Below are 27028 nucleotides of genomic sequence, written 5' to 3' on the forward strand. Positions count from 1 at the left end.
ACAAGTAGTCGAATCGCTGTTTTTTGTGTATACTTGCTGAGTTTGTTTTTTGTTTTTTCCAAACCCATACTGTGCTCCTCTCTTCCTGTTCTGTCTCCCTTTGTTGGTCATTGTTTTTTATATCTCTTGCTGTTGTAACTGTATTGTACATCAATTGGCCTTGACCTGAGTGTGTTGTTATGCTTATTGTGACATGTTGTCATACTTACATATTTAACGGGATACATTATTCAGAATGCTCGCACCTGAGCGCTGCCTTCGTTAGCCGCACGCTAAACACTCAACCCCATGCCACATGGGATGTTTTTTTTAGTCCAGAAGAGGGGACGCTCTCATTAGGCGTTATTAAGCATTCATTGTTTCTCATCATGCCTTTTCCCCCAGCCTGAACCCGTCAGGCTAAAAGTGGAGGTCCATTATCCCTCATTATCATCTCACGCCAGCAGCGCTTATTGTTGCCGGCGTCCGCTCATTTAATCTGTCGTCGACACGGACAATGGGAATAAAACACAATGGCTCGACGGGAAGGGATTGCAAACGGGCTATAAGAGTGTATGTGCGAGATACAGCATGCGTGTGTGGAGAAATGTTGTTCTTACTGGACTCCGTTTGTTGCACAAAGAGAAGACAAAGGGCGTCGGAATTAACATTTGCCGCAAACAAAGATTAATGTACCAGCCAGGAATGAGAAGATAGAAGATGCTGCTACAATACGGACCACTGTCACTATATTGAGGAGAGGTTACGTAGAGCAAACATGCGGTAAACAATGCAGTTACTGCTCAAGGTTATTTTGCCTGTTCCAGTTAACTTTAAGCAATTGTATGTTTTTAATCCCATGTCGACTCAAGGTTTAGCGTACAAGGTCTTACGACTAACACGGCAGCTTCTGTCAGTTGACATGGAGCCATCTCATCACGGCACGCATCCCCAAGTTGAAAGACATTTTTAGTAACTGTAAACTGTATGTTTGTGATCACGAGTTAGCTAGTGTACAAGCTAGGTCTTCTGACGCACACAGTGGCTAACTCACTTACAGCGAATAATGCAGTTGGTGTAGTGCTTCCATTAGCATTAGCGCTGACAACAACGCTAGCCATTGTATGGTTATTTGAAATTCCTCACAGGGAAAAAATGTGAAACCAGCATTTCTGATGTATTTCAGGTTGGCGTATTTGAACGAAAATGTGGCAGTTTTTGCAAACAGTTTATATCATAACAACAGGACACATGATAAATTCTCTAGGACCTTGCCTCCAAAATTTGTCAAAAGTCAAAAAGTCGGCCATATTGTCGGCAAATTGGCCCAAACGAACTCTGGTGGGAGCTAAAACCCTAAAAGTGTAGCTCCATTCATTTTCCATAGACAAAACAATTACCAACAAGTTTTATGTGTGCATGAAGACTTTTTGTAAAAATAAAATGAAAACAAACACACTTGTTTGTCCCCCACCCTGAAGACCGTGGGGAAACATTCGTAAGATTTAAGATGATTTAAACGTCGCTTTTTGAACTCGTCGTGTGTGCATGTGCGCGGCAGTCGATGATTAATGCATGATCCCCTTTCATGCACTTCCCCTCTTTCCTCAATGTGAAGCATCGCATTAATATGTGAGTGTTTATATGTTTATGCTCCCTCCGCGTCTTCTCACGGCCTTGAAATATGCTGGCGGAAAGAAGAAAAAAAAGATCAATCCAATATCGGTAACGCTTACTGTGAGCGTACATCATCTGTTAGCAGGACATATAAAACCAAACATTCCGTCAGTATTGGTCTCAAGGCATAAATATCCTTTTCAATTTTTCATGCTTCTATCAAAAGGGAATATTAATTAGATTGAAAGCTGACTTGCTAGCTTTGACTTCTAACTAGTGTCATTCTCTTAATCGGATAAAACCTCTAGGACAATTTTGACTGAAGTGCCAATGGGAATGTGCCAAGATCACTCTATAATGGCTGCTTCAAACCAAAATGGCAGACTTCCTGGGTCTGTCCAAGCATAGGTTTTAGAGGCTTTTTTGTGGGACTAAAGGAGTAGTAGTAGGCCTACCAATTTTCTGCTTAAGGGGATGTATTTTCCAAATGTTCTGCTACCAACATGGAATGGTTTGCTTCAAACGAAAAAGGCAGGCTCTGTTTCTTTTCAGGCAATGGTTCATGAGACTTTTTTGTGTGACTACTCGTGATCGACATTCTTACCAAATTTCATGTTGCTAAGTAACACTGACTTCAAATGACAGGTAGGCGCGACTGTCCTGGCAATGGCCACAATTATAAAACAATGACCAAAACGACTGACTTCATGTGTTTCTCGATTCATGGCTTCTTGAGACTTTTTTTTTTAAAATAGTTTTTATGCAGACATACAGTATCTACCAATTTTCATGTTGCTATGTGAGACTGGCTTCTGGGGCTGTGTTTTCAGAGAAGAACATGGAGATACCAATGTGAAAATGGCTAAAAAAAAGAAAATAAAAAAGAAATCGCACTTTGAACCAAAATGGCAGACTTCCTGTGTGTTTTTCAGTGTAGCCTCCTGGGACTTTATAGGCATATCTTTCATATCACAATTTGTGAAAATGCCTTCGAGAGCTGAATTTTCCAAAATTACAGGGGATTCTGCCAATTTGGCAATAGCCAAAATTCAAGGCATCTACACCTTATAGACATATCTACTACATTTCCTATCTCTTATCGAAACTGTCTCCGGGGGCTGTATTGTTGTTGTTGTTTTAATCACATGTATCACTACCAACGTTATAATCGTTAAACTTCAAACCAAAACGTGCGACTCCGTGTGTGAGACATTTTTGTGGCTGTATGCGTTACTGACCTTGCTATAAAATTTCCTGTTGCTAAATGAAACTGTCCAAATCTGCACCTCATCCATAACCATCACCTGCAGTAAAAACAGCAATGACACAGTTCACTGCTAATACCAGCACACGCTCACTGTAGTGCACTTTCTTTATGGCACATCTCACACTTGGGAGGGATAAAAATCTATGAAGTGAAATGAGGATGGACGAGGAAGGTGAGAGTCACGGCTGCGCTAATCGACCCTGGCGGCAATCTATCGATCGCCATGGCAACACCGGGTGACGGAGAGATAAGGAGCCATCACTCTGCCGTCTCTCCACTTCACCTGACACCTTGCCGCACTCCTCAGTCAGCAGAGGTGTTCAGTCACAAGCAATAGATGGCCACCGGTGGCGTCATCAGGACCGAAATTACTCAAAACTGTTGAGATGAGCAATGGTGCACCTGGAGGTGGCAGAATTTCAACAGTATTTAGTACGAGAGTCTAGTAGGCCTACTAGAGATGTTGAAGAGCTCACGCTGAACTGAAATGTTGAGGAATTAGTTTAATTTGCAATGGCAGGTGTGAAGTCAGAATGGTTAGAATCGGTCAACAAATGTAGACGGCATTATTATTGTGAAAACGTGGAACGTTATTGTCAAATGTGGAGCTTAGTTACCTACTGTACCTTCTTACCAACCTTGATCTATTCTACGTACCTAAACCAACCTCTACTTACCGACAAACCGATCAAAGACCAATTTACTGTACCTAAATACTTTCTTACCAACCACGTCTGACCTGCCTACCTACCAAGTTACCAACCTGCATATCACCCTACCAACTGAAATACCTACTTAAGAATAACCTCTGCCTACCTACCTCAGACAAAACCTACCTGCGTGCCTAACTAACTACCTTTCTACCTACCTACCACCCTACCAATTCACATATCTACTTAGAGTAGACTAACCTCAACCTACGTACCTACACCAACACGTACCTATCTCCATTCCTACCAAATGACTGGCCTACCTACTACATAGCCACAGAAGAGAACAACAACCACCAGCTACCTACAGTACCTACTAACCAACAAACCGACCAAGACCAGCCTCAACCTCACCTAACTTGCTACCTTCTTAACTCATTCACTCCCAGCCATTTTCACTGAAGCAACCCCCTTCACTCCCGGCTCTCTTACTGGATTTTGACTGATTTTGTATGACCCACAGGATATGATAAAACATGAAACCTACCAAAGAAAAGATTAGAGTCTCTCAGTCTCTCTAAAATCTCTCTCTCGTTTATCAGGAATTAGCATTAGAATATAGCTAAATTTCATAATTAGTCACAAATCTGTTGAAAACACTGGCAAAAAGAGCTTTGTGAAACATGGCCCTGGCTGATCTCTTATACTCTGCTGCCACCTGCTGGCCGTTTTTGCAATAACTACCATTGCTTTAAGCGACCTCTTCAGGTCAGAGGCTGCATCAAAGCCTTCTTGTATGCTCTAGCATAAAAAAAACTTCTTTTTTTAATGTATAAATAGGTTTTTGGGACCATGGCACTTATTTAAAATAGGGGTGTCAGGCGATTACAATTTTTAATTGTAATTAATCGCATGACTTAATTAGTTAACTCACGATTAATCGCCATTTTTTTTATCTGTTCTAAATGTACAATAAAATGTACAGTATAATTTTTTTCCTAAGTTTGCATACTCTAATTAATATAAAAGTGAAGAAAAAAACTAATAGAAATATGGCTGCATCTTTTAGTCATTGATACAGTAATTTCATAATAATTCATACATTTAGTTAAAATTCAAAAGATGTACTTTACTGTCAAAAACGAGTGTGGTATTGATTTGTGTTGAGGCCATTTTTCTGCCACTGGATGGCATTATTGCATTTGTAAGACGTTAGTGACACCTTATTGCATTTTAATTTTCATATTAAGAGCTATCTAATCTTTAACATGAAGTAACGTGTGAAATTCTGCACATTTTTCAAATTGTAAAATACAACTTGACCCCAGTCTACTCAAACATATGCATTATTATTAAATTTTGTTACTGCTAAAGTTTGACGTGGACTTGTCTGCTGCGTTGCGACTGGAATTCCCTTAGTGCAGTCTTTTTATGTAAGGGGCAGTCATTAACCGCGTGTTAAAAAACAATTAGTAGCGTTAAGGAACTTTAAATTAACTCAAAATTAACATACTCATTTTGGCACCCCTAATTTAAAATAAAAGTTTGTATACGTTGTTGAAAGCAAATGAGTTAACTTACGTACCTAGACCAACCTCCCTCTACCAACCAACCTACCTACCTCATTCATTAGTATCAGGGATTAACCATGGATCGGTCGGGATCCAAATAAGACACATGTTTTTGAGTTGCTCTCATGCCGAGCTCCTCTTCCATCAGCCAGTTTGGCGTTTGGTGTGCATCTGTGTTTATGGGAACATAATGGGCGGGTGAACACCGGGTAGAGCATCTGTGAGGCTGCGTAATGAAGATACACGCACACTCACACACGTATGTAACGTCCTACCAAGAACAAGCCTTCAGGGGCGGGCTACGTGGGGAGCGAGATGAAATGGCGAGCAGATGTCGAAGACTGTAAACGTCGCCCGGGACGCCCAATCTAGGTCAGCAATGTAATCCAATGATACTTCCATTATCATTTTATGAGAAGATTTCGGACAAAAATGCCCATGGGTCATTATTAGACAGCGAGTAAGTCAGTGAGTGTGTGTCCTCGTGGCAAGGGCGCACAATGTTACGTGGCGCGGGATTGATGATCTCACCATCATAAAGCCTTTAACGCTGTCATACTGTTTGCCATAAATGTACTTTTCATAGGATAATGATAACAGTGTTAAAAAGGTCAAACATCAAAATTTTTGTTATTTCTTCTTTTTTCTCGCAACATTACAACATCATTCTTGTCAATGTTAAATATTTTGTGATTACGACTTTTTCTCACAGGTCATAACTTTTCAACATTTTTCATTACAACTTTTATTTTTTGGGATTTTTTTTTCCAGCTCTATTTGAGCAGTGTTACATTTTTTGTTGGTACCACTTCTCATCACATTATGACTTTTTTCTTGTAACCTTACAACTTTTTTCTCGTTTTGACCTTTTTCTTGCAACATTACAATGTTTTTTTTTCTCGTAAAGTTAACATTTTTACATGTTATGACTTCTCACATTATTCTTTTTTTCTTGTCACAACTATTTTTTGGGAACGTTACAATCTTTTCCCATTACGAGTTTTTTCTTGTTACATTAATTATTCCTTGTAATGCAAAACATTTTTGTTATCATGACTTTTTTTTGTAACATTGCAACGTTTTTCTCAAAAAAATTTCCCCACATTACAACTGTGAGTTTCGCAATTTTTTTCTCACAGCATTGCAACTTATTGTTCTCTTATATTTTTCACACATTACGACATTTTTTCCCATAATGTTAAAAAAAATGCTATATCGTTTTGATTTTTTTTCTTTTGAAATTCGAAATGTACTCCCCCGACTTGATCAAGACAGCATAGTCAAACGCCTATCCTTTTGATTCCTTTGCATTGAAAAAAGTTATTTATTTGTGATTCATGGAACTAATCTGTTCCTGATTAGGATGGCTCACGCTCTGTCGCCGCGACCTGCCGTCTACCAGGCTGAGTTGTGACAATTCAATCTGTTCCGCGTCTTCCAGCATGAATTATAGATGAACCCACAGCCACCCCCCAAAAAGACTGAGAATGAGGTGGGGGATTTATGTTGATCGAGGAGCCCTTCACTTTATAACTCGTGTCACCGGGTTTGAGGCGTGGAATCGTAAAAACAAAAAAACAAACACACAAACAAAAGGTGATTTGCCAGGGGGCGAGTCGCCTGGTGAGCCTGCTCTCGTGATTGACGGCTAAGCGTGGAAAGCCATTAGCTACCGTGTGTAATCAACAGTCAATTAATGGTGCAACTGGTTCAAATAAACAATAGGGCACCATTAGAGGGCAGAATTTTCACATGAATTAGTATTATGCTAATAGTTATTCACATTCAACCTTTGGCTTGCACACATAAAAATGACAGGCAAAAGCAATTCAATAATTTTGTAGAGCAACAAAAAATTGTATTACCACATGTTATATTTTTGTTATATAAAAATATTATCTACCATAGATAGAGGTTGGGGTGGAACCCTGAAGGAGAAAAAAACTCGTCCAGTGGGCCTGCTTGCGATTGGCAGCTAAGCACAGGAAGCCATTAGTTGCATCCATGAAGCGCCCTGTGATCAACAATTAGTAAGCATCAGTCCACTCCAACACACAATGTCAAGTAAGTAAAGCTAATCGATTGGTGGAAAGGTATCTTCATGTATAATCTGCCCCAGTGCATCGAGGAAACATCTGCAAAGCTGCTGATTAATGGAAATCAAACAACAAAAAATGCTTTAAACACAAAGTGCTGTATTATGAAATACTGTAGGTGGATGTAATTTCACGAGTGGCAGAACGAGAGCTAAAAAGAGAATTTTTACAAGTGGCGTGATGTCGCAGAAAATATTACTGTGATGTACACGAAACATTTCAGTGATGAAATCTCAAAAGATTTGAACACGCAGCAGTTATTTTTCTTAATGTTTCTTAAAGAAAGAAAAACTCAAGTTTGTAATATGCATTACTGCCACCTACAGGACTGGAGTAGAACAGTCGCTACTTCATATATCCAAGATCCCACTTCGAGAATGTTCCAGTTTGTTATGGAACTTTGTTTAATTAATTCAGAAATAAAATAAAAAAAACAATGACATCTTGCTTGAGTTAGCAAACACTGCAACATTCAAGTTGGTATTATAATTCGTATTGCTATCCTATAGTGTTATGCATCATTATCATCATCAAAACACCACCACCCCAAATTGTTAAATCGCTAATTTAACACGCTAAGTACTAAATTTATCATTTACTACGCTGTTTTTGATTAAATTCTGACCCACCGACCACACAGCAGACTGATGTGGACAATTCTCCTCTTAGACCTCAAAGACTTTACACGGGGAACATTGTAATCTCTCCTCCTTGTTCAGCACTTTACAACTCATTTCATGCTCGGACGGCAAACCGGGGAAACAAGAGACGGTGGGGGAGAAAAATGACAACGGCGGGCAAAGCAGAATGAAATCTCTAAGAGTACAGACACGCACAGGGAGAATACGAATGAAGCAGATCCCAGTTGCTTGGTTTTCGGAGACACAGCTCCAAAGTGCTTGCCATTGATTTGCCGTTCCTTCCATTTCAAACACGGCAGTGTATTCGTCTATGCTCACTGGCACAATCTATTGGCAACCAACCGTGCTGTAATTCTTCACTCTTTTACCTTTCCACATTTTGTTTGCAATGCGACTTGCATTGATTTTTGTGTTTTTTGCTGTTCAATGTTTTTTTCTTCCCCACTTGCCTAGCATCCACTTGTTGCATTTGTTAACTGAACTAAAATTGGCAATGGCTTACACATGGATTCATTTAAAACAATATATAGCATCATATAGTTGCATTATAATACAGTATTATGAAATCACAATATTTTTGTATTTGATTGTCAAACCTTGATTTTGAATATACTGTTCTTGTATATTTAAAATCTGATTCTATTTTATTAGAATATTTTCTAATCTAAATAGTTTTTATTTCATTATAAACCCTTTGAACTTTACTCCCAAATGACGAGTAAAATTCATTTGTTTCCACCCTAACTATAGCCAATTATCAGAATGTATTGAAAGAGAACTTTGCACAGCACCATTCAATTTTTATAGCATTATTATCCCATCATTTTTTACAATATTATTAAATAATTTGAAAAATGTCAATGAATTGTAGTTAGTGATTTGGGTGCCATTCAACAGAATTTTCCACTTGGATTCATTTAAAAAATATATAACATATTAGGGGTGTGAATTGCCCAATACCTGGCAATTCGATTCATAGGTCACAATTCGATACGAATTTATCCCGATACGAATCTATACATTGATTATTGTGATTTTTTTAAAACTCAAATTTGGAAAATACTAACCAGTAAACATGTACACTGTAAGATTTGTATGCAAATGTATTTATTTATATGAAAATGTAGGCATATAACTGAGCCACTGCATTTAGCAAAAAGGTTGCAGTCTGTTTCATGTTTGAACAACACTAAAATTAAATATTAAGGCTTAATGTTCCATTAATATAACATTCTTCCATGCTTAATGTGTGAATCCTAACCCTAAGTAAGACGTTTTGTTGAATATTCCCATAACAAAAAAAAGATTTTTAAAAATTGATTCGGCCGCATATCGAATCCATTCGAGAATTGCGCGCTGTAATATCGCGATATATTGCCGAATCGATTTTTTTTAACACCCCTATAACATATAATATTCAACATCATAATTATAGTTAATTATTACATCATGTCAGAACCATTCTTTGTTGCAAATCACTTCAATGAGATTTGCTTGGTTATGTATTTTTATTAAATCAAGGCCCACGGGCTGTAGGTTAGGTTGCCAACCCTATCTTTAATCTTTTATGTTCAAAGTGTATGTGAACGCAACAGATGAGGCGACCCCCCCCCCCCCAACTTATCTTTTAGTAGTCATTATTTTATTATTTATATGTTTTACAACAATATTGTCACGCCAATGTTGATTTAAAATAAATAAATGTATTAATTAAAACATAACCCCCCTTCCCGCCTCCCCCTTCTTCACAGGCTTGGCTTCTTCCCGCCCTCTAGCGGCAGACAGCCGGCGCCCATTCGGCGTCACAGCTTCGGGCTGACGGGCTCCTTCCGTCCCGCTGTCAGAGTGGAACTTCCCTCCACTCGGATAAACCCGAAACGAACGTGGACTCCTGGGGGAGGCTCTCCTTGGTTCCCCCACCGCCGCTTCCTCCTACGCTTCTTTTTCCCCTCTCGGAGAGATGAGGCGGAGGGAGAAAAGGCTGCTGCAGTTCGCCGGGCTTCTCGTAGCGGCTTTCGTCTTCCTCCCCAACGTCGGCTTGTGGTCATTGTACCGGGACCGGGTGTTGGACAACCCGCCAGACGTGGCGTCGGCGGCGGACGTACCGGGCGTCGGACCGCAGCTTCAGGTGAGGCGGAAGCAGTGCGGCCATGGCGTCGTCGTAACGCGGATGTATGTCGGTAAATAAACCAGCGCAAGTGTCTCCGGAGGACTTCCAGTGTTAGTTTTGGCCGGAACTCGTGATTTTCGCTAATGTTTACACACGTACTAGCGTGTGTGAGCTGAGTGATTGTAGCGACGTTGGGCTTCTTTTTTTTTTTAATAACCGTGTCAGCGTGGTCGGAGAGCGGCCCAAGCGACCAGGATGTATCCGGGGGCCACGTAGCCACCGCGGAACAAGTAAAGTTGACACAACGCGGACTTCAGGAAGTTGCTGGTGGTGCGTTCACAGGTTGACAGTTCAACACGGCATTGCCTCTGGTGTTAGCTTAGCATGACGCTTTTGGCACCACTGCCCCAACATTTCATCCCTCTCACATGAGGACCCTCACATAATGGGGGTGCTCGTTGTCATGGCGACCCCACTTGGCCAAACTCTAGCGTCACTACAAATGCTTTTCAACAATAGCGGGATTTGTCCTACAGGCCCTGAAGGATCTTTATGCAAACGTGAAATAAAGTCAATACTGTACTTCAATACTTATTGTATACAGTACCAGGTAAGTTTCTGTATACTGTAACAGTTAAGTTGCGCTAAACGGTTTTCTGCGCAGTTAATCATAGATTTATCGTGGGTGGGTCTGGGGTTAACCCAATAAGTGGGTTAACTGTACATAAAGCAAATGATTACATAGGGAAACATGTCAGTTTTTAGGTTACAATTAATCCTCCCATGCGCCCCTCTAAAATGAACCCTGGGGAGCCGACAATAGAAGTTCCTCTTATTCAAATGGGCCAAAATCTGCTGAATAGAGGCTTTCATTGAGTGTGTGAGTGTGTGAGTGTGTGAGTGTGTGTGTGTGTGTGAGTGTGTGAGTGAGTGAGTGAGTTTTGTGGAGCAGCAGTTTTGCATAGAGGCCTGACTGTGATGATTGTTGGCTTTTTGAGTGAGTCCTTCATAAGAAAATGTTGATTAGCTGTTATTCCAGTGTGAAATATCTTTCCTTTGAACGGGAGGTTGAAGCTAATTTGCTGAGTTTGTGAGTCGTCACATTCTCGTTTGTCGTGCGTCGCCTCCGGAGTTGACTTGTCTGGATTTTGATATCTCGCCTGACAATCGACGTAATGAATGGGATTAACGGCGCAGAGAGCCTGTTACGTATTAGCAAACAGCGCGATAACAGCTGTCGAGCTTCAAAGTCACTTAATAAATTAGTGATTGGGAAGATACAGTTCGTACACAAACACTTCTTATATAAGCGCTGACTCGCTATTCATCTGTTCGATTTGAGTCGTTCAGTCAATAACTTAAAGGAACTCGTACTGTAATGATGTTCCCGTATGCAACGATGATCTGACTGGAATTGCCTTGCCTGTTATGAGAATTCAAACGGGATGTTCTCAGAAGGAAGTTACTGTTTGTCAGCAAAAATGCAAATAGACTGGAAGAGTCACTGAAGGGCTTAGTAGTAAATGTCTTGGAAAAACACCTGTTGTAATTTTGCTGTTCAGTTGTTCGAGAAAAGCAAGATGTACAAAAAGTACTGATGTGCATTCAAAAGTTGAAAGAAGATTCAAATGAAGTTTTATACATCCGGAAATTTCACTTGTTAATTATTTGATCAGGTTTAGGTTTTAAGTTGTCTATTCTGGAAATGTTCAAAGTTGGAAACTTTACATGGGATTTGTCTTACTGGTAACCCATGGCACAGTCCGTGTCTTGGTTTTTGGGCCATGGCTCTACACATGTTTGATTTTGTGCATAAAAGAGAATAACGTTTTACTGTCTGAAAATGATTTCTCGTTGGTAGGTGTGTTCAGAAGCACTCTCGAGACATTTTTTTTGTTTCGCTGGCGTTCCACACCAGTGATTTGAATGAAGCCAGTGCTTCGACAAATGTTCATCTCTCCTTCCTATCCTCCACCTGTGCTTGTGATTTTGCCTTTTGGCATTTTGATGCCGGATTCAGTTATAACTGTGAGTGGGTGGACGTGCAACAGACACACACATGTGTCAATGTAAAGCCACGTGAATTGCAAAACTGAAAAAAACGCAGTCCATAAGGGCGTATTATCAGACATTTATGAGAATAAACCAGGAATTTACAAAATTGAATGTTGGCTCTTATGGAGAATTTAAATATAGTTGGGAAAATATATTTCAGCATTATTGGGATAAAACCAACAAAACCTTTACATTAAATTAGCCTCAATTTTCCGTTAATTCCCATAGATCCAATTGAAAAGGTTCCAAAGTGGAAATTTACTTACTTTACCCAGAATTTTTTTGAAAATGTTCCACCCCTTTGCAACTCTTGCAACTCTGGTTCTGTTTTTTGGGGGGCTGGGTGGTTGCTAGACTGCCGGTGGGTTGTCCATAGCCGCATGCGATCGGGTCATCGCCCAGTCGGGGGAAGATAAAGTGCGCTCTTGAAAGGGAAGTTGGCAAAGATTCACGGCCCCGTCACGGGTAAATGAGAATCATGCGGGTTGCCTGTACACTGGAGGCTACATTTACGAGCCGTGCGTTGTTGGCAGCATTGCTGCACATTCATCATTGTGGGGACCTTGTCCGTTTCTGCCACACTTGGAGATAGATGTACCCTGGACAACCGTGGTGGTCAGTTTTCCCGCTGCCCTCAGTCTCCTCTTGGATAAAATGAATCTCCTTCTTGTAGTGTCGTGTTACAAAAGATGTCTTCAATGTCATCATGTAGCATCGGCACCTTTTGTACTGCAATATCCTTTCATTTCATTTTACTTGACATTGTCACACAATGCATCATATTGCGCCCTCGTTTTGCCCTTCTCGTGATTTATAGCGGGGAATATTTTCGGGCCCCCGACATTGTAAGTGGGCGATCTCTATAGAAAACAAGTTTGAACCCAATGTGTCAGACCGCGATGCCCTTTGTGCTTTCGTCTGTCAGGGCTTGAGCGCTCCAGATTTTCTTTTCTTGGCTCTCCAACAGCAGTCACAACGTTTGACCTGTGAGCTGCCTTGTTTCCTTTTCTCTTGGAATTCCGATATGCCACTACAAAGGTGAATTTTAAAGTAACTCTTTGGTTTGTATTCTGCACTGCTGCAGAGACGGGGACATTTTTCCCGATACAATTGTGCCCAACACAACAAGTTGAAAACCTGCAAAATAGCGAAGTTATGATTACAAATAAAAACCTTGCGAAAGGGTGAAGCCGCAATACCCAAACCGCAAAGTAGCAAGGGAACACTGTACTGTAAAACACCCTAAGAAAACGTTGCTTAAAGGTCCGAGCAGAGGCACGAAAGACGAACTGCGATTCAGCGAGATTCACTGTCTTCAAAACAAGTGACAATAAAACCTGAGTGAATTTTCTCCACCAGGCGGGGCGGACGTCGGCAATTAAATGAATCACATCAGCTCCTGGTTTTTAATCCTGTGAGGTGAAGAGCAATTAGAGAAAAGTCTCAGAGAAGGATTTAAACTATTAAGCACGGATTACGATAGCCGATGTGAGAGTTGGTTTTTCACGTCACAGAGTTTATGGCTTGAATGTCGCAAGTGAATGAAGTTGGAAATGGAGCAAAATCAATTTAAAAAATAAAGATTTTTTTTAAATCTGTGACAGCTGGTGAACCAATAAAAAAAGAATGTATAGCCATTTTGAGTGCCAACCTGATATTATACCTTTTTCAAAATGCAAGTGGTTAGCACGTCTGTCTCACACTTTTTGAGGTTCAGGCAGGGTTGGAAGCTGGTCCTGCCTTGGGCAAATGAGACACCGATCATCCCGTCCCCTACTTCTGCTGGGCCAATGCCAAGTTCAGATGTTATTGCGACTTGTTCTCAAGACGAAAAACGAGCCCCCATAAAGACATTCCGAGTGCATTTTCCCAAGTGGTGGCAGCACTTCATCACCAAGCCTCTGAGTTACACTTGTCAAACAGACTACTTAGACTAGTAGATCTTGCCTTAGGAAGTTTCATTATATTTGTAGTAACAAATCTAAATGTTTTGGGGGGGGGGGGTCAAGTGAAGTGTATGCAAATAGGCAGCATAGATCCCTGCGGGTTAAGTTTGGGAACCCATTGCTCTTTTGTAGTAATTCCAAGCCACACAACTTAACTCCTGTGGTTTTAATGCCAGTGCTTGCTTCGTGTGCACACCGTCTGCAGTGCTCCTGTTTTGAGATAAAGAAACCTAATTAAATTCCTGCTGGTTATCAAAAAAACACTCATGGACTATAAATACTCTGCGGCATGTGTTTTCAGATGTCCGCGTTCTTTGTGAATAACACAAACGAAAATAAAACAACGTCGTCCCTCTGTGACCTTTTCCGTAATTTAAAAAACATTTTTTTTATCAGTCTCACAAGCTGACGGCATCAGCCGATGCTAATTAAAACGCAAAATTAATTGAAGTGACAGAAGTAATCGAATGCGCTACTGAAGCTTTAAAGACTCTTTTGCTCTGGCCGGCTTTCACGCGGCTGCGTGTGTAAGGTACCAATGCAGGATGGCGGTTTTCAAATGGTGCTTATGGTGCTTCTGACGTAGACTGTGAAGTTTAACACACATTCATATTTTGTAATCGTTTAATGCAAAAAGTTAAAAAATGTATATGAATGATCAAATCAATTTATGGTCACTGCTTTGCGGATTTACAGTATGTTTCTAATATTGTTTTCTACTTTTGTCATTTAAGCAAAATAATAAATGCTGTTATAGTAGACTGCACAGTTGTCGTTCTACAAGTTGGAGCATCCGTAATTCAAGGTACAACTGTGCTTGTACTCCATTATTTCCAACCACTGGGTATTGGGCATCTGTGCTCTGCCCTGGCTGGAAGCCCAGGTGCATAGATTGCATCTCGAATGTGTTAAGCCTCTACAACCCAGTGAGACGAAGAGCTTGAAAGTCATTTGCAAAGACAACTGAAGCTGCTTGCTGCAGACTTGTGTCAGCATGAGAGTGTCAGGTTGCTGCTGCTGCTGGTGGTGGTCCTGATAAAACACCTCAGGAGGGAAAGGCAAGCGCGAGCAGGTAAAAGAGGTGTTTGTTCACAGGCTGACCTTGTTGGAGAGCGTTTCTTTCCCCCGGGTCCTGGCGCGCACAAGGCGGACGTTGACTCGCTGCTGGCGGATTGAGCGTGTGCAGAAGCTGCTCAGTATGCCGGTCAGGCTCGTTGCGTTTGCGCTTTGGCCCAGACCAGTCAAACGAGCGACAGGTGCAGCAAAGCAGGGGAGCCTGCGAGAAGTGAGGCTTTTAATTACAGCAGAACATGCTGCTTACTTATTTGTTTCGCAACTTTTAATGTTCAGATGATTAAGATAATCGCCCATTGCTAATTTAAGGCCTGCTCACAGTGCTTAGCCTCTGGAAGAAATAGCTTGCACTAGGCGGTGTAAATCGCTCCAATCAAGACAATTCGAAACACATCTCGATACATGCGGTGCGATCCCATTCAAGGACAATTCAGCCTCCCATTCCATGGCGATGCTAAAACACGCTCGACTGTGGACACTGACTGCTTCTAATTCTTGATAGATTTGCTTTTTGGTGGTTCTCTGTTGACTCTTCACCCTCCTGACCAATTTTCTCTTAGCAGCAGGTGATGGCTTGCATTTTCTTCCTGATCATGGTAGTGATAAACTGTGCCATTCACTTCATTCTTGCAAACAATTGTTTGCACTGTTGGGACCTGCAGCTGCTTTGAAATGGCTCCAAGCAATTTTCCTCACTTGTTCAAGTCAATGATTTCCGTTTTCAGATCCGTTTTGACACTGTTGAGCTCCTTTGACTGTCCATTTCAGCCTTTGTGGGCATTGGTATCCAATGAGCCCTATTTTAATGAATTTAAAAGTTGTAGCACTCACAATAAGTTAGTATGAAGCTCATTTCATTGACAAACTTTCTAAGTCGCCAACATTGCCAATTCATGTTGCTGTATGTATATTTTTGACCAAGCAGATTTGGTCACCCAGTAATAAAATAACAAAAATTAGTGAATCTTTTTTGTGACAAGAAAGTATCCGTTCCAATTACTTTTTTAGGGAAAAATCAGAGTTATAGAAATAACTGGAAGCTCAGGAGAGCCATTATCTTCTTTACAATTGTATGTACGTTTTGATAACGACTGTAGATGAAACTGATTTCATTTGCCTGAAACTTAAGCCCTAATTTTCATTTTTGTTTGTCATTTTGTTTCATATTTGTTTTTGTGTTATGTTTGATTTTTATTCATGTACATAATTTAGTTTCAGCTGCTATTGTATTTGAAGTGCTCAATGAATAAAACTAAATTATGTTGAGTCCTTGACAGCCCATAACCGACTCATAGTCCAACTGTTTTGACAGCACACAATCCAAAAAGTAATTCAGTAATCCATTAGGAATGTGCGTGGATTTAACCCGGTTGCATTTATCAAACAGGTGTGGCAACAGTAGTTGAAAAGCTTCTTTGTGAGCCGCAGTGCTGAACATTGGACTGATTATTATCTGACCCTGGATATTTTCTGATAAAAGCGCCATTGGAGGATTCATGAAATGTCCCCTGGGCGACCCCATCGAAAACCCATTGAAGACTGAGGCAAAATATTTGCGATTTATCATCTGCCACCATTTGCTCCCATGTTTAGTTTATCTTTCAAATGGTAAATTCGGCAGTTGGTTGTTTCTCCTAGAGTGTTTTGTTTAGCAAATCTGCTCAGACAAATCACTATCTAACATATTACTTGTTTGGCAGCAGAAAAGGTCACAAGGTAGCTGCCTTTGTGGCTGTCTAATCAGTCGAGAATCACCGCGATGGTAGCTGATTATGTGTGGAGGGCTTTCTAGAATAGTCTAAACCTGTATCTTGATTGTACTGTAAGCTTGATCACATTTTTAGTCTTTAAATATATTAATGTACTCTTTCAGTCTAATTTATAGACTCCAGTGTGACTGATGGTGCCTTTTATAAAAGCTATTTTAGGCGCCAAAAAAGTAAACCGTATACCATATAAAAGCAGTTACTTTGAGGTATCACCCCATCAACAACTGATTATACCCCAAAGATACAATGATAGATTAGTCGCAACCAATTATCAACGCTGTTTTCCAGAAAATACTATCTTCAAAAATGTTTGTGTTTTGGAGGAGCGAGGGTGAGGCATAGATGGGAAATGGATGGAATTTCTATTCATTTCAATGTGGAAAGATTATTTGAGATACGAGTGTTTTTAATTATGATCATGGTCAGAACAAATTAAAGTACATCACTGAAGTTTGTAGGAATAAAACCTCAGTCAGGTTTCTGATGAAGTCTTGGACCTCCTACGATATATCACCATTGGTCATTGTGGTGGTAGTAGGAGAGCAAAGTGTTTTTTGAGATGGTACTATGTATCAAAATTTTAAGCACCACCGCTTTCAGAGCAATAGTTTGAACCGAGGCCGCCGGCCTGGTATTTTTGGTCAAGGCTGTTTTGGAGATTGACGTGGCAGAAATTGCTGCATTTCTTGCTCTGCTAGACCGTGGCTTTATCTTGCCAAAGCTGCTCACAAGAACAGCAGTGGATGCCATCATGGGTACTTACCAGGCTTTGATCATTACTCGTCAACACACACACAAACACATCTTCTCCTTCCCGCCGCCACACTTTCACTGCCATTCATTGGTGATGCAAAATAATGCAGGAAAACACAAGCTGTGTGGGCGAAGGTGAATTGACACCAACCTCAAAATGAATGCTAGCACAGCTGCAGGAATGGTGGGAACAATGTGTTGAGGCATGCGGTTAAATATTGGCTCAGCGAAAGTGAGAGAGATTCTCGTCATCTGTTTGTATGCGTTTCATGCCGTTTTAAAAGCCAGAAGTGTTGATGCTCAAGAGTAGGGGTCTTCCATATCATACCTTCTGCGAGATGATAAAAATTCTAAATATCGCAAAATTGACATGATGACATAATCCGTAACATCATACGTCTTCATTTCCATTTGGACATACACGCATCGTTCGCTGCTGCATAAAAACAATGTCAGAGCGTGGGAGGCTGTGAGCATCCAGTTTGGTCGCATCTTCAGCAAAGTGGGACTCTTTGTCGTGGCGAGGCTACAAGATGTCAGATATAATGCAAAAAATACAATTGTTTGCAAATGGTGCAGGAAAGCTGTTGCCGTTAAAGTTAAGAGGATGTGCAGGCTGAAGACGAGGACAAGACGCGAGGAGGACATGGAAACTGCTCGTGTTATTCGGCATAAAAGTGAACAAAAATCATTGCTGGAGCACTGATTAGACCTACAGTGGTCTGTGGTTCCTTATTTTTATCTTTAACCTGATTAGTCATATTTGTTGCCTTGTTCTTCACAGGTGAACAGATCTAGCGATTTGTCACATGGCCCCTAGCTAATGTGTAAATTTACAATAAGAGACCAAGCCAGGGTACAGACTTTCCAGTTTGTAACCATTATCTGTAGACCTTCTTTTGTTTCTCTCTTTTGTAGATTATCCAGTCCCGTGGCCTAATTGTTGTTAACAAGCATCCAATTTAGCTGTTAAACCTCTTCCTGCTGCCGACTCCATTGATTTTCCTCTGCTTTTGGAAGAATCACAGTACCCTGGGATCCGTGTCCTGGCTTAGGAAGCTCCACGAAACGATGCTAGCAGGATTAGGACAATGGAGACAACTCATTTGCGGATCATTATGTAAGCCACATCTGTCCTCTGCTCCATCCCCCCCGACCATCACCGCTCCCAATCGGCCCACGCAAAGCCGGCAGCAATGCGAAGAGATAATGTCCTGCTTACAGGCAAGAAAGTCAGGGGACACTGAGAGGATGATGTTGGCTTTATCGTATAACAGTAGAGCAGGTGACCAGTCAAAGTAATTTCGACTCTGGATTGTTGGTGCCTACTGAATGGATTTGTTAGGTTTTCCACAAAATGTGGAATTTCACACCCTTCCAAATGCAAATGCTTTAAAAACATTTGAACTAATAGGCCAGTATCAGATCCTGACAATATGATAACAGTCAGCAAAACTATTGCAGTGTTTCAGTTTAGCAAAAACATCTCTATCCAGCCATCCATTCATCCATTTTCTTAACCGCTTGTCCTCACAAGGGTCGCGGGGGGGGCGCTGGAGCCTATCCCAGCTGGCTTCGGGCAGTATGCGGGGTACACCCTGAACTGGTTGCCAGCCAATCGCAGTATGTATGAAATGTTTTACAAACAGCTTTTTCCCATTGCACTTGCTACGCTAATTCACAATTATGTTTTTCTGCACAAATCAATGTGAATTAATTGAGTAGAATTACTTACTCAGAAAGTAGCTACTGAAGCTTTGAGGCAGACATTGTGCGGCAACCTTTTGTCTTAATTGAATTATTTGAGTTATTCAATTAATTGTTGAAGCCATAAATGCAACCACTTCTATATTTCAATAAAGAACCTTTTATTCCACTGGGTCAATTGGAAATGCTTTGTTTTCGGCATTGACAGCTGCTAAGGTAAACACTGACTCACTGTTATTTGGCAGGATAGACACACTACAAGGGGAGCAACATAAAAGTCTCCAAACTGCCTCTTTTGCTAGCACCGAGAACAATTCTCTGCGGGCTGAAAGCAGGGAGGTGGCCATCTGTCATGGCCTTTGTCCAGTATCCGTTGTAGCAGTAGAGTTCTGGATAATGACTTGTGTCGGGAGATGAGAGGTTGTGAGACGGCCCTGCAGGGATGCGCTTCCAGGGAGGTCTCGACGCCTCAATCTCTGCTTGGCCAACCTCAACGTGTAGTGCAAAGAGACCGTGGAAGTGGATCCCAGGGGGGCCGGACGGTTCAAGCTTTTGGATTAGATCCACTGACAAAACTCCCGGCTGGCTTTTCTCAAATTCTGTCTCTCATAAAGAAGAAGCGAAGAAAGCACTCAACACCAGTAGATGTTTTCACAAGTCTTTCCCGATGTTTTATTCATGACATTTTTTTTCCCTTTGGCCTTCACCTCGGATTGTATACGGCTGCTTGTTTTTGTTTTCTTTCTGCTTCTACTTGTCCCAGGGATCACAAATTCTCAATATTTGTCTTTTTGTAGTAGTGGTTATTATTATAACTTTCAATGGCACCAAAGTATTGCAATGGAATCGAATGGTGGGAGGCAGGTGTTTGACCTGAGTTAAAGATGGATTTTCCTCCCCCTTTCACATTTCTCAACTAATTCAAACAATTCCAACTTCAAACTGTTCAGCTCACTGAGGAGCGTAAAGTTTTGGCAATATCCTTCTTTGTTGAGTTCTGAATAAATGGCAGATCTGCGTTTATGGCACCAATTTCTGAGAGATGTGTGTAAAATACGGAAAAAGCCTTTCACATCCAAGACAGAAGTTGCATCTCCAACCTAGATGGAACTTGAGTTTATTATAGTACAGATCCACTGCCAATTCTGCAGGATTTCTGTATCAAAAGAGTCTTATGATATGCAGGTGGAAGGTATAGGCCTACCTGGCTGAAAGTCTTTAAAGAACATCGATGCCTTTAATTGTAATGATGGAGTTGCTTCTACTGTAATTGGAACTCAAGCTTAAAAAGCACTGGAAAAAAATGTCTGGTTTACAGGGCGGTTTGTTCACTTAGAAACCAACCCAGATGGAGCTCATGAACCTCTGGTAAAAGATCGACGTCCTCGATTGGATTTTTTGAAAGTCTGTCATCTTTGCTTCTAGTTAGCGCTCTAGCTGAAAAACACAGGTGAATTAAACGCCGAGTCTACAGGAAGCTTTTTCCACTTGTCAACCTACATGGCTGAAGTTCTTGAAAATTAGCGGTAAAGAGTTTCTTTCCTTCCTTCTACTCAGAATGTGAATTTTTGGAGGTGAACGCTGACTCCCGCGGCCTATTTTTACACCAAGCAGGTTGCCGGCTTTTGATTCTGTGTGATGAGCCAGGACAAGAAGAGCAAATGGACATGTCTGTGGAGCGTTTGAAAGGTGGAAGGCGAGGAACAGGCCAAGCTGGAACGTGAAAGGCGGATAATTGCGTCTCTGCGGGTTTAGGCAGAAACGGAGGACTCCCTCTTCTCACCTCCAGCGTCTGTCTGCGCTTGGCAGGGGGTCAAAGAAAGCGAGAGGTGAAGTAACGACCTCAGCTGAGATGGGTCGCAGAAGTGCGGCTTCGTCCTCCATCAAATGACTTTTTTACTACGATACGATACGATACGATATACTTTTATTTTCCCCGTGGGGAACTTTTTCCTGGACTCCGTCCAGCTGCAGTTTACAGTAAAGAAAAAAAACAACAGAATAGAAAGAGATAAAATTTAAATTAAATAAGAAGTGCAGCAATAAGTAGAAGACTTCCCAGAAGTCTTCACAGAAGTATACATGTGTAGAGAAGTACATACATGAGGACTGCACACACCCATATACACACACACACTCATATATATATATATATATATATATATATATATATATATATATATATATATATATATATATATATATATATATATATATATATATATATATATATATATATATATACACACATGAGTATGTACAGTACGGCTGCAATGGAACACTACAAACTACTACAAATGGAACTTTTCCTCTCTCGCTAATTTTGACAAATTCCACAATATTACACATTTTCCTATTTAACTGCTGTCTCACCACCCCAAATGTGATTGTTTAATTTGAGTAATTTACAAAGCTGTAGGCCCGGGGCAAAGATTTCTCATAATGAATGTATGAGGGTGTCAGGCCGCCGGCAATAAAATGAATTTTTAGTGCGGGAAGAAACAAATGTATTGTATTTCTCCCCTCGCCGGCGCATTAGGTGATCATTCATGGATGACAGCGGTATTACCAGAGCATCCAACCTTGAAATATGAAGGACCACTCTGGAAACTTTCTGCGGGTCTAATCATGTTTGGTGAAATAAAAAAAAAAAGGGATTGGAACACAAAATTTGAAATGGGGGGGATATATATTCCAGACGTATTTATACACATGCTACTACATTACCCCAAAGGTAGTCGCGAAGAAAGATCAAAAAGCCGGCATGTATCTTTGGCATGTATCGCTGTATAATGTCCCGCAACATCTGCTGACGGTCTGAACCTCCGGCGGTGGCACCAATCCCGTCCTGCGCGACTGAATTGCAAACATAATCTGCTGTCGGGCGGATTACCAGCCGACCACAGCAGCATGGAAATGAGGTTAGGCAGCCATCGTTTCGGAGAGGCTTGTCCTAATCTGAAAATCCCTCCGCAGAGGTCAAACAGAGGAAATTCGACGACGACTCACTGGATGATTGCGGATTCTTTTCTTTTTTTTTATTGTGTCGATACAGTTGAAATACTGCCCCCTTTCAATCTGAATTGAATCTACATTTTTCAACATATATCACTCCGTGCCAGCAAGGCAGTTAGAAAGAGTCAGCAAAAAACTGTGAATGTCCAAAGTTTGGGATATCCCAAATGAAATCATTTCACACTTCATAAAGAAGAAATGGCTGGTATCTTGCTGCCAAGGAAACAATACAAAGTGAGTTGAGGAGCTTCATTTCGTACAAACCGTTCTGGAGAGGCGCCAATTACTTAGGTAAATTTGTTTCTATTCGTGTCGGGGTTCGGTTCACTTTATTCTGTAATTGCCAATGTCTTATTTTTTAGTAATTTCATTTTGAAGAAGATTTTTTACTAAATCATCTGAGAACACACTTGTCTAACATAAATTAAACATGCTTTCGGTTCCATATCAGCCAGCTCGCAAGATTGCATTACCAAACCAAATCGTTATTACTGAGCATTAAATCACACTTGCTTGACTCTTCTAATCGTCGTCATCAGGAAAAGCTCCGCAGTGCCGTAAAGTCACTATATTTGAGGTAGACATTGGCACCTATTAATATTCAAGGAGCGGCTCAGTAGGACGCGACGCACTGAGTTGCATGACCGAACAGACCGCAACATGTGAAAGCAGTGCCACAAATTCCAAGCATGACACTTTTCTTGCATGAGGAAGAAGCTAGCTGAGCACCTGGTGAAGCGTCCCCCCACTTCTCCGCCTCCCCCGATGCCCAACATCCTTTCAACCCTGCCTCATTAAATTTAATGCCGCCTTTTAGCGAGCCATTTAACCGATGACAAAAGGCCATGTGTCAATTAGTGTTTGCGCAGGGATTCCATACCCCATCGGCTGCATCCAAATGGGATGAAAAGAACCAAGAAACTTTGTAAATCAACCACCAAAATATGAGCTTTTCTGTTTATATTGTAGAAGTCAAATTTCCGTCAACCCAGCTTCCCATTTTCACATAGTTCCTTGACACCAAGATTTTACAAGATGTTGCCAAATGACTACTTTTATTGTTTTAGCCTGAGTGCAAAAACAACCAATGTTTTGTTTTGTGCATTTTTCAGCAAATAACAGATACAAATGTGCATTCATTTTAATGGGAAAAGATGAGTTGAATTTTGAGCATGGTCATGAATTTAACTCTACGGTCTTCCAAATAGTTGGAATGGCATCTAGCTCTTTACTTTCCTGATTGCTCAAGCCGGTAGTTATAGGGTTAAACCAGCAGGTAACAGTTTATTTCTAAGTGTACCGAGTTTAAAATAGACAACTTCCTCCCACTTGTTATGAAAGGAGCGCATGCTGTGATTCCGAGGCCCCCCCCCTTCTCACAATCATACCCTCCATCTGCTCTTCCAGATGATTCCAACTTTTTCCCACTTTGGTCCGCTTATTGTCCATCTCGATTACGTTCCGCCGCCCACGTTCTCCGACGAACACGCATTAGCTAAAAACTTCTTTCCCCTTCCTTTCTCCTTGCCTTGTTTTCTCAAGGTTCTTACCGAGCGAGCTACAAAAGCCCCCAGAGGAACACGACGGGGTTGACGTGTGCTGAAATTTTAATCAGGAGTAAAAAATGGGGCCAGCGCAAAAATCCTGTGTAGTTTTTTTATATATTTTTTATTCTTCAGTACATACATTTGCACAGATGGACTCTCTTTGCTTGTCTCGCCCTTGTGCGTGACTCACCCAATGTGTCCACCTCTGAGTGGAGGCAAAGCCAAACTGAAATGAACTTGATGCTTTTTCTTGATTTTAATTTTTTGCCCTCCTCTTCTTGGTTGCATTGAGAGCAAGTGAAACGACGCCGAATACTGGCTGACACGCTCTCCCCTCGCGCTACCAACATTCACACACAATTCATGCCCCTGTGTGTGCGTGTCATGGTGACCCAGACAGAGTTGTCACAGCGTGAAAAGGGTTGCAGAAAAAAAGTCCCTCATTGAAAGACTATTTGTTAGTCCGGGAAATGGGTTTAAATTGCACAAATGGCAATACCTTTCCCACAGATATAACAATATTTGAGCTTCCCTATGGACAGCATGGTAGATGAGTGATTAGCACATGTGCCTCACAGTTCTAAGGTTCCTGATTGGGATCTCGACTATGACCTGTGTGGGTTTTCTCTGGGTTCTACATCTTCTTCCCACATTCCATAAACATGATTCTTTAGTTAATTGCTGACTCTAGATTGTCCTCAGGTATGAATGTGAAGTGAAATGTCTGTTAGTCCATCTGTGGGCTGTGATTGGTGTACGGTACCCGCTTCCCACCCAAAATCCACTGGCAACGGCTCCCACTCACCCAAGACCCTGATGAGGATTAGCAGTACAGCGAGTCACTGTTTTTCAATTGGATGGGGATTGAGCCCTGCGGCACCCCCCGCCCCCTAAGAGGGTTTATATTGTAAACGCCCCTTGATGACAAAAGATGGCAGAAATCAACTTAGATTGTTTCCATGGCACCAAAGTAATACTGTTATTACTGGTTTCCTCATAATTTCTCAGATTTTGTTCATTTTATTACAACCTTTTTGTCGTAAGTATTATTACTATTATTATTATAATTTTTATTTTACTTATTAGTTTTTCTTCCCTGGCTTTAAGCTTTAAATTTTGCAACTGTATTCTCATAACATTTTGTCAGATAAAAAAAAGAAAATAAATAATATTGTGATGTTATTCCTAGGTAATTGTGCTACTTTACTTTGGTTTAGTTTATTTGGTCGTAACAATCAACAAGCAAAAAAGAAATATATATATATATATATACGTATATATATATATATATATATATATATATATATATATATATATATATAAAGAACAAAGACCAAAAGGTGTAGACTGAAGCCAAAACTTATACTGTCTACCCTTTTCACATAATACTACATCAAGGTAACAGACCTATCACAAGTTCATTAATTCAGATACTGCATCTACAAGTCCAAAAATGTATTACATATACGCATGGTGTGACAATCAGTGGTACTTTAACTTTTGTTCTCATTTTTAAATACGTTCGATATAAGAGATTTTTTTTTTACAGGCATTTTCAAGTCCTGTAGTCATCCAGAGCTTATATTCATATGTATTATTTGCACGATATGTTCTTACAGGGCAGTGGAAGCCATAGAGGGCATTAAATATTTTCAAAAATTCCTGATATGATTCATTTGGGTCATATTTGGAATACACTGGAAGACCCTCTATGGCCACAGGTGTTTTAAGCCTTATATATTTATTATTTTTTATAGCTACCAGTATTAATATTTACTGACAATTTTAGTCCCTAATTCATTAGTGAAAATGTTATCAATTAATGTTGCACTATTTCTCGCTATCCTTGTTGGTTTTAAAATAATAGGGTATAAGCCCAGACTATACGTTGTATCAATAAATTTCATGTTACCTTTCTGTTCATTAAGGTTCAATATATCCACATTGAAATCTCCACGAATAAAGACCTTTTTCATGTAATTGATTTGCCCGTACATATCTACCATCATATCATTAAATATATCAAGACAGGAGCCAGGTTTTCTATACATGCAGCTAGCATTTTGTGGTATAGGGCACAAAAAAGAGGTTAGTTTTTCAACAAATAGCATGAGGGGGTTCCATGTTAAAAAAAAAAAAGACAATAGATGAGATAAATGTATGCAAGGGAAATCGCTGTACATTATGGATATACAGACATTAAATTGAAATTGTATTACTTGAACCTGCAGCGTAAATCCAAACTTAATGTAATAGCTGGAGCAATTCTGCTCAATCATCAATCATGGTAAGACCGTTTAACAAAATGCTATCCAATGAACAATGCGCATATAAAAATGTAGTTGTGTGTAATCCACCTCAAGACGTATGACGGCGACCTATTCTAACCCGCAACAACAACCGCTAAGTATTAGAGCATATGTGACACTCTAGTTTGTTATTCAGTGTCACGTTGTCATGAACCACCAGTCGGGTTAATAATTCATGCTAATTCATGCCTGCTGGCCGCACCATTTGTATTTAAAGCATGGGGATAATTGACACTTCCTGTCAACTAATTATTTCCGCACTGATGCTGTGTGATCCCGTACGTCACATCGCAAAACGGCGTCTGCGAGTCGTTAAGCACGTCGGGGTGACAGTGCGGACGCCCTTTTGCATGTCGAGCGGCTTGAGTGCTATGTACACAGAAGGCCCCGCGTCGTTGCCGCATTGGTATTCACCTCGCGAGCTTCGCCGAGCGTGAAATAGAAGAGTACACTTTTCTGCGTGTAAACTCTCAGTGGAGCAGTGAGCAGGCTGCTGCTGCTAGGGGGAAGAAAAAAAATCCTGCCACGGATACCATCAGGCAAGAAAAGCCTGTTGTATAACTGAAAGTTTTCCTTGCTGTGGCCAGAAAAAAAGTAATTTATCGTAGGTTTTGTTAAATATTATTAACATTTAAATTCTTTATTTCATATATTAACCATTGTTATACATTATTAACATTTTAATTCTTTATATTAACCATGTCGAAATGTTTTGTAAATGTGAGGTAGTGTTGAACTTTTAATTTGACCTTAAGCTGGAACATATTGTTTGGTCTAAAAAATTCCTTCTCAGTGTTCTGTGCGAAAACACATTTAGTCCTTGAGAACAGAATCTGCTTCGAACACACACACACCCCTGACTCTGTTTGCACCATCGCTCACGGAAAAGTACCCAGAGAGTATGTTTTGTCTACAAATGAAA

General features: G+C 40.6%; 1 protein-coding gene across 1 annotated transcript in view; it reads left to right on the forward strand.

The window, feature by feature from the left end:
• Positions 1–9584: 9584 nt before the first annotated feature.
• LOC144036077 (polypeptide N-acetylgalactosaminyltransferase 10-like) overlaps positions 9585–27028 on the forward strand; it is a 46830-nt gene continuing 29386 nt past the window's right edge. The window contains exon 1 of the mRNA XM_077546364.1: positions 9585–9949. Coding sequence (XP_077402490.1) covers positions 9782–9949 — 168 coding nt within the window. The 5' untranslated portion in view covers positions 9585–9781. The remainder of the gene's footprint in view (positions 9950–27028) is intronic.

The sequence above is a fragment of the Vanacampus margaritifer genome, chromosome 16, assembly GCF_051991255.1.
Source record: "Vanacampus margaritifer isolate UIUO_Vmar chromosome 16, RoL_Vmar_1.0, whole genome shotgun sequence".
NCBI lineage: Eukaryota > Metazoa > Chordata > Actinopteri > Syngnathiformes > Syngnathidae > Vanacampus > Vanacampus margaritifer.